This window comes from Lepidothrix coronata, unplaced genomic scaffold (assembly GCF_001604755.1).
Source record: "Lepidothrix coronata isolate B3197 unplaced genomic scaffold, Lepidothrix_coronata-1.0 Scaffold119, whole genome shotgun sequence".
NCBI lineage: Eukaryota > Metazoa > Chordata > Aves > Passeriformes > Pipridae > Lepidothrix > Lepidothrix coronata.
The window spans coordinates 2,251,993-2,259,914 of record NW_016690299.1 but is presented as its reverse complement, the minus strand read 5'-3'; the positions used below and the strand labels follow the sequence as shown (position 1 = coordinate 2,259,914).

At 39.9% G+C, this 7,922-nt stretch overlaps 1 protein-coding gene across 5 annotated transcripts in view; it reads left to right on the top strand.

Moving 5' to 3' along the window:
• Positions 1-6,899, top strand: part of NIN (ninein) — a 63,552-nt gene extending 56,653 nt beyond the window's left edge. For 4 of the 5 annotated variants that reach the window (XM_017825509.1, XM_017825507.1, XM_017825510.1 and 1 more), the window contains 2 exons: positions 2,210-2,323; positions 3,061-3,270. In XM_017825509.1, the coding sequence (XP_017680998.1) occupies positions 2,210-2,323; positions 3,061-3,270 (324 nt within the window). Of the gene's footprint in view, positions 1-2,209; positions 2,324-3,060 lie in introns of all 5 variants that reach the window. The other variant, XM_017825511.1, reaches the window with a different exon arrangement.
• Positions 6,900-7,922: the final 1,023 nt, after the last annotated feature.

Here is a 7,922-nt window from a genome sequence, read left to right as displayed (position 1 = left end):
TCTTCCTTGTATAACAAGCTTATGACTTTTCAAATTTTTTGGATTCTTTCGTTAAAAAAAAAAAAAAGCTATATTTAAAAAAAAAAAAAAGAATCTCCACGGTATTATTATTTTTTTCCTTCCTATTTATTTGTCTAGAAGCTATTCTGTGAAAGCTCGGAAAAACAGCTTTTTTTTTTTTTTAATTTGTCACACAAATGCTTTTTATTTATGTTATTTAAAATGTGCAGCGTGTTCAGCGAGGAAAGAGCCTATTTTTCCCAAATGCTACTAATTTTATATGAGATTTGAAGAAAAATCTGGGGGTATTTATACTGCATTTTTGTATAAGATGTATAAACTTTTTAACAGGGAAAGATGACTTTTTTTTTTTTTTCCGGATGTAAATGAAAAATAAAATTTTTTTTAAACACTCTTGTCTTCGTAGCATCAATAATTTCAACTTCATGAACGAGAATGAACACATTTTAGATGAAATGTTTGTCTTTGAGGGCTGTCATACCGGGATTTCTGGGGGAGATTTGTAGTGGGGATGTTTTTAAGCACAGTCAGCTTTTCTTTAGCAGATGTACCTATAAATTTTAAGTAAAGAATTTCCATAGTACATGGACATATTCTGTGTGGCTTTAAGGTAAAAGGACAGTGCCAGAAAAGGGAAAACTATTACCACACTCGTTTCTTGGATAACATTCCTTAGTAGCCTTTATTTTGTCTCAAATTGCTTGATTAATTTAGAATTTTAATGCTTTAATAGGTCTGCAAAACACCTCTTCAAGGTCTATGATTTTCTAGTTGATAGCCATGAACTATTTCGTGGTTGGCAAGGTCTTCTTGCTCCTGTTTTTAATGATCTTAGAGCTACTGCTTGAGCTGGGTTTTTTTTTTTTCCCCCATTAAACATGGAATAATATAAAGTGAGAACATTCTCAAGTCCACTTTGAGCCAAAAAATAGGGATCACAGGTATTGAGACCACTGTAATTCTTCATTTCCACGTAACTACTCACTCAAGGCTCCTGCAACCATTAAGAAGTGGGATAATGAGCCAGGGTTTTGAATTCCAATCAAATCACAACGGATAACTCATGATAACTTGGCTAGAAAATCCTTTAAGGTCCTGCTTATTTTTTTAATCTGGAAAAATATCCACTCCAGCCACACTGTGAAACTGTTTTCTGTATGACTCCAATGTAACTTTTTTCACGAAAATGAATTATCATAGAAGCCCATACACAGATTTAAAGTGTTTTGGGGGTCACAGCAAATCGAATGTTGTGGGGGCTTCAATCAACCCCCCAGGGGGATCTGGGGGTTTAGATGAGGAGTTACCCACCTGAAACATTCCTCCCTCAGTTTTTCGTTTATCTTCCCCCTGTGATGGTTTTGGGGTTGAAGGTGTTTGGTTTTGGGGAGGTCGGTGCTCTCTCAGAGTTGATCTTCACGGATTAATTCCTAGAATTCGAGTAAAAAAAAACTGGCATTAAAATAAAGACTCCATGTCTAAAGTTCCCAAACACAAGAAAGCTTGTTTGTAACTCCTGCTGTTTCTCATTTATTTGGGAAAACCTCACTCAAGTGCTGGTGTAACTCTCATGGCACAGCTACTGTGCTTTTAATTAGACTGTCACCTCACTGAAGAAAAAGAGGAAAACCTGGTCAGGGCTAATGTATGGAAACATTATTTATCAACAATTAATTGAAAAAGACATAAAAGACATAAAAATATGCTACTTTTTTAGCATATTACTCAATTTCAAGGAGTCTTTGGAGTGGGAGAGTTACACTTTCAGACGTGCCCTTATGACTTTAATTATTTCCTAAAACTATTAAGATTTTGCTTGGCATTTTGTTTCCCTGCATTCAACAGAACTTCGGCAGCACTGAAGAACAAGAAAAGTAAATTATCCAGGTCTGACTCTCGGGGTTAAGCCTGAATTTTGTATCAGTTTTTCTTAGATCTGGTAATTCCAAGTGTAACTTTGACTTGGAAAACAAGTGTGATGCTGCAAATGTCCTTTAAGTGTTGCCATAGCACTTTTCTTCCATGAAGGATTTATTCATTTTTTTTTAAATTCATTAATTTTGACTCCAAAACACTCAGAAGTCTGGAGTGCCAGGTATTTTCTTATATATAAACTGGGGGGGGGAAAAATAGTCTGGTGAATGGGAACTGATTTTTAACTGATTGTCACATAAATGTTGCTTTCCAGGGGGGTCACGAGCAGCTTCTAAAAATGATGGAAGAGCGTATGATGGATGTTGAGCAGAAACTAAGGCTTGTGAAGAGGCTTCTCCAAGATAAAGTAAATCAGCTGAAAGAACAAGTGAGTATTCCTCGTCTTCCTCAAGTCATCCCCATTCCTTCTGGAAACAGCCAAGAGGGCAAAAGCTGCCAAGTCATTGCTCAGAATGAAGTTTAGAGTGATTTTTGTTTTAATGCTTTTGAGCCTAAAAATTCCTAAAACTCCAAATTAGGAGTTTGGGAGTCTGCCACTCAATGATTTCCTAACTCAGGAAACAAACATCAAATTCCAGCCAAGGATCCCTAACTGGAAAAGTTTGCTTAAAAAAGGAGGAAAAAGAACTTGATGAAGAGTTCAGAGAGGATTATTGTACAATTACTGATTTCTTTGATGCCTCCTGCTCCAAATACACCTTGTTTGGTGTGGGGTTGGGGGGGTTTTGGTTTTTGGAAGTGTCTCTGTGGGATCACCGGGCTTCTCTTGCGACCTGGATTTATCTGTGGAGGACAAATGTTATGAAGCACTTGAAGCCCTTTATCATCTCCTTGAGTAGCTTTTCCAGCCTCAGAATATTCAGAATATTCAGTCTGAAGACTCCGGGTTTTTAACCAAGATGGTGATAAGATGAACGGGTGGGTTTTTCCTTCGACGTTCGAGTTACAACCAACACGTCCGCCTACTGGTTTTATTTTAAATTTTAATCTAAATTTAATTTAAAAATTTGAATTTTATTTTAAACGTTAGGGGTGGTTTTTTTTTTTGTTTTTTATTTATTTATTTTTAGCCTGGTGAGTAACTGTGTCCCGTTCCCACCCCAGCTCTCCAAGAACACCAAAGCGGACGCGATGGTCAAGGATCTCTACGTGGAGAACGCGCAGCTCCTCAAGGCTCTGGAGGCGACGGAGCAGCGGCAGAAATCCGCGGAGAGGAAGAACTATCTGCTGGAAGAAAAAATTGCCAACCTCAACAGGATAGTGAGGAACTTGGCATCCCCTTCCTTCAGCTCAGCCTCCGAGGTCAGGTCGTAGTGAAGCCACTCCGGGTGTCCCGGGCCCGAGCACTTTACTGAAATGAAGCTGATGGTTCAGCTTCTCACTGCGTTGCCTTTTCTTTTTTGTTTTTCTTTTTAATGTATGAATTTTGGTTAACAAGGAGAGCACAGAGCTAAATTCCCAAACTGGGCACTGCCAAACGAGAGTTTTGTTTGTTCCCAGATTGTCTTTCTGCTAAGTTTTGCCTAAAAGTAATGTTTGCTACGTAAAAAAAACCAAACCCGTGTGTTTTCTAGGTTACCTTATTTTGCTGCCTCGGGTTTCATGTAATATCTGAATTCTGAATTTCCTGTACTGGCTCAGTTTGTTGAAGGCTGACCTGTCAGTATTTCTAGGTTTTGGAGCATGAGTTATCATTCCCAGAATCCACACTGAAGCCAAGGCCTGAAAGCAAATTTACATCACTGAATTCAAAGCTTTAAAATATTTTTGGCTTTCTAAAATACTTCATGCTCCAAACCTAGAAATGCTGATAGCTCAGGCTTCAGCTGACCAGTCAGCTGAAATATAAATGTCAGTATAAATGTTATGAAAGGCAAGACTTTCCTGGGATGGTCTGTGTCCTACAAACTGATTCTGGTCTTTCTAAAGAAATTATGCATTAGGCTTCTGAGTTATTCTTCATAGCTTTTTCTGTGCAGAGCTCAGAAAAAAAAAAGGTTTATTTAAAATATATAACTAGACTGCTGCCTCCAACTAAGTGTAAAAGTATTTCATGTGAAGAAATTTCCCAGCTGGCAAATAAAGACTGTTTCTATTTTTGGTTTTTTTTTAAGCTGCCAGACAACTTATAAATTGTAGAGGCCTTAATTTTTTTGTATGCGGAAGTAAGTTATATCAAACACAGGAAGAGTCACTCAACGGAAGCGAAGATGGGAGTTTTGTTTGTATAATTCTGTAAATTTATTATATATAATTTGTAAATTCAGTAGAGCAGTGCAGTATGTTTATTAAACAGCTGGCAGAAGAATGAAAAGGGGCACTTGGATGATTTTTGTCAGTGGAATCCTGGCGTTGGAATCCTCACAAACACGGAGCTTTGCCGTGAATGCAGCGTTTGTTTTGACCTGAGGGATGGTCTGTAGTAGATCCTAGTACAGAATTCAAGTCTGTGATTAATTGTAATTAATTGTGTGAAGAGACATATTCAATGTGTATACAAAGAACTCAGGGAATTAAATTAACTTCCTTCAGCGTTGTAAATGTGGATATAAATGTCAGTAGAGGAAGATAAATACGTGTTAGGAAAAGCAGGATAAACCAAACTGTATTCGGGTGAGTATTACCTTAGTCCTCCTTAACCAACAGAGGAGCATCAAGGTTTGGAATGAGAGGGGATCCCTCCTGTTGGATCAGTGGGGGAGGCTGGGAGAATGCAAGTTTTTTGGGAACACCTTCAAACCAGACCAGTAAGACACCAGTAAACACTGTAAATCAAACTGGTGACAGGGGCCACGCTGGCAATACTTGAAACTGGACCTCTTTAAACAGATGGCTGAGAACACAGAGGGAGAGGTGTTTTGTCTCAGAGACCACTAGTAAGGTGATAATTCTGTCATGAGCCAGGAGTCCCCCAGAAACTGGGATAACACTGCCTGCAAGCCGTGGAGGAACCTCTGGAAAAAGGAGTTTTACTTGGTGCTGATTAGCACGTGGCTGTAGAGGATGCTCTCTGTGTCTGTGGGGTTACTTCTTAATTTTGGAGGGTTGGTGGGCCTTCTTCCTCCTCCTCCATTGCAGGCAACATACTGGAAATAGAAATATAATCATGGAAGAACAAACATCATGTTGCAGCATCACACAGTCCTTATAAATCATTCCACTGCTGTGCTTCCCTAAATGCCAGGAGTGGGGATTCCTCCAAGTCATCTCAAACCCAAGGATTTGCTGGTTTTTTGGAGGCTGCAAAAATATCTTCCCAAATTGGAATCGTGCCAAATTGATGTAAATCTGAGGTTTTAAAAAGCTGAAGTAGTGAGATCTTGTTTCTTTTAATATTAAATCACCAAGTGGTCTCAGCTACAATAAATCTCTGTGTGTTTGCAAAGTGGGAACTGAGCACACCCCTAAAACCAGACCCATGCTATGGGAATTAGCAAAGCTCCAAAATACTTCCAGGAAACGAAGGAAATGAGGTCCAGAACTGCTATTTGGGAAAATACTATTAGCTAGCACTAATTTAGTACTAATTATTTTAACACTAGTTTGTACCTTGACCTTGGTTTACTTCTGTCTGTGACCAAGGTCTGAAGAGAGAGAATATTTCACTTAAGTTGTTGTGCAATTCATTTCACATGACTCAATTTTAAAGGCTCCACTGCTTAACTAATTCTTTTAATCTCCTGGTAGTTACCAGGCTTTTCCAAACCAAAAATACAGACATTGCAAGAGCACACCACCAAAAAGGGAGCCCAGGTGTTGGAATAGAAGGGAGAAACAGAGAAAAGGGCCTTTTGGCTTCTCCCTTTCTCCCCTATCCTACCTTGCTCTGCATTTATTTCATTTACATTCAAAAAAAACCCCCCAACCTAAGCAGAGGAGAGAGGAGGAGGAAAACGTCCTACTGGTGAATATTTTTGAGGCAAAACTCCACTTCCACTGGTGTATTTGTGTGAATTAATTCTCAGAAGTGCCTTTTGCCATTACACATTTTAGAGCCTTTCTCTGCTGTGCTGGGTTCGTTGCTCCAGGGTAATTCAGGACAATCCCTTCCCAAATGGAGGGATCCCAGAGAAAGGCAGTGCTGCTTACGGGTGTCTGTGTTGCTTCTTGGTTCTCATTGTGTCAGCTCAGAAGAGAAGCAGCTCTTTTTACAAAGTCCAGGCTACTGAAAATAACCATATAAACGTGTAAATTATTAGAGCATTAATGGTGTTTTGTGCATGAATGTGTCTCCTATGCAGTATAGGCAAAAACCAAAGTATTTAATGTTGTAGCAGTCAAAAGTCACTGAATTTTTAGGCCTCGTTCATACAACAGGTCTTGCCATGTCACATATGAACTACTTTATTACCAGAAGGCGGTTTAAGTGTTTTCAACTGTTGCTTTATGAATCACTGTGAAAATAAAGGCACATAGACATTTCAGGTTGGGGGTTTTGGAAGGGCACAGTCCCCAAGTTAAATTTATGTGTACTAAATATCACACAGTTGAAGTGCTGCTTGTCAGTTTAGAATGATTTAAAAGTCCACATTGTGGCACATTCTCCAAGTAGTACTTAAATACAAGGAAAATTGAATTATTTGAATTCTGGTTGGAAAAAAAAGAAGGGTTGTAACATATTTGATTTTAACCAGATTATGAGTTAGGTAGAGCAGGGGACAGTCTGGATCTATCAAGTAAAACCCTTTTGTTTACTTTCAGCAAATACCACCCCTGTCTCTCAGGATTTCCATCATTTACCTGTTCAGTCTCCCATTTGGTGTCATTTCATGATGAATGACTTCTGTATAAATGAAAACAAATGTATATATATTTTTTTCTATCGAGTTCGTTTTGTTCTGGTGTAATATATTGTCCTTAGAACATCGTGTAAAACTGAGAGATGAACCAACTTACACATTATTTATAATGGATGCAAAAAAATACATTAATGTATGATCCGTGCTTGTGTCTTTTGTTCTTTATCCAGCGTGAAAATCGTAGAATCATGGAATGATTTGGGTTGGAAGGGGCGTCTAAAGGCCATGGAGTTCCAAACCCCTGCCATGGGCAGGGACACCTCCCACTATCCCAGGTTGCTCCAAGCCCTGTCCAACCTGGCCTTGAACACTTCCAGGGATGGGGCATCTGCCACTTCTCTTCCCATGGAATTTGCAGGCATTTCAAGTAGTATCTGCAAATTTATCAGGAAAAAGCACAGTTTGGCAACTATGAAAAGTAGTTTCTTCCATTGTGAAAGTATGAAACTGATTAAAGTGTAAAAATCTTGACAGGTAGTGAATGCACTTCATCTTACTATCGAGGACACCCTGCCCTCAATTGAAATTGCATTCCTATTTTTCACTTTTATATGGAAAATATTCAGTGCTTCTTGTGAGCCTTTCTTGGAATGGACCACTGAAGGTCATCTAGTCCAGCCCCCCTACCCAAGCAGGGTCCCCCAGAGCGCGTCACTTGGGATTGTGTCCAGACAGGTTTTGAATATCTCCAGGGAAGGAGACTCCACACCCTCTCTGGGCAGCTTGGCCAGTGCTTGGTCACCACACGGGAAAGAAGTTCTTCCTCATATTCGAGTGGAACTTCTTGTATTCCACTTTCTGCCTGTTGCTTCTCATCTTATTGCTGAGCACCACCAAGCAGAGCCTGGTTCATCCTCTTAGAACCACAGAATATCTTGAGTTGGAAGGGACCCACAAGGATCATCCACTCCAAACCCTGGCCCTGCCCAAGATACCCCAACAATCCCACCTTGTCCCTGAGAACGTTGTCTAAAGACTCCTGGAGCTCTGGCAGCCTTGGGGCCGTGCCCACTGCCCTGGGGAGCCTGTTCAGTGCCAACCACCCTCTGGGGGAAGAGCCTTTTCCTGAGATCCAACCTAAACCTCTCCTGGCACAGCTCCATGCCATTTTATTTGCACCCTCCCTTCAAACACTTCTATACATTGATAAGATCCCCCTCAGTCTCC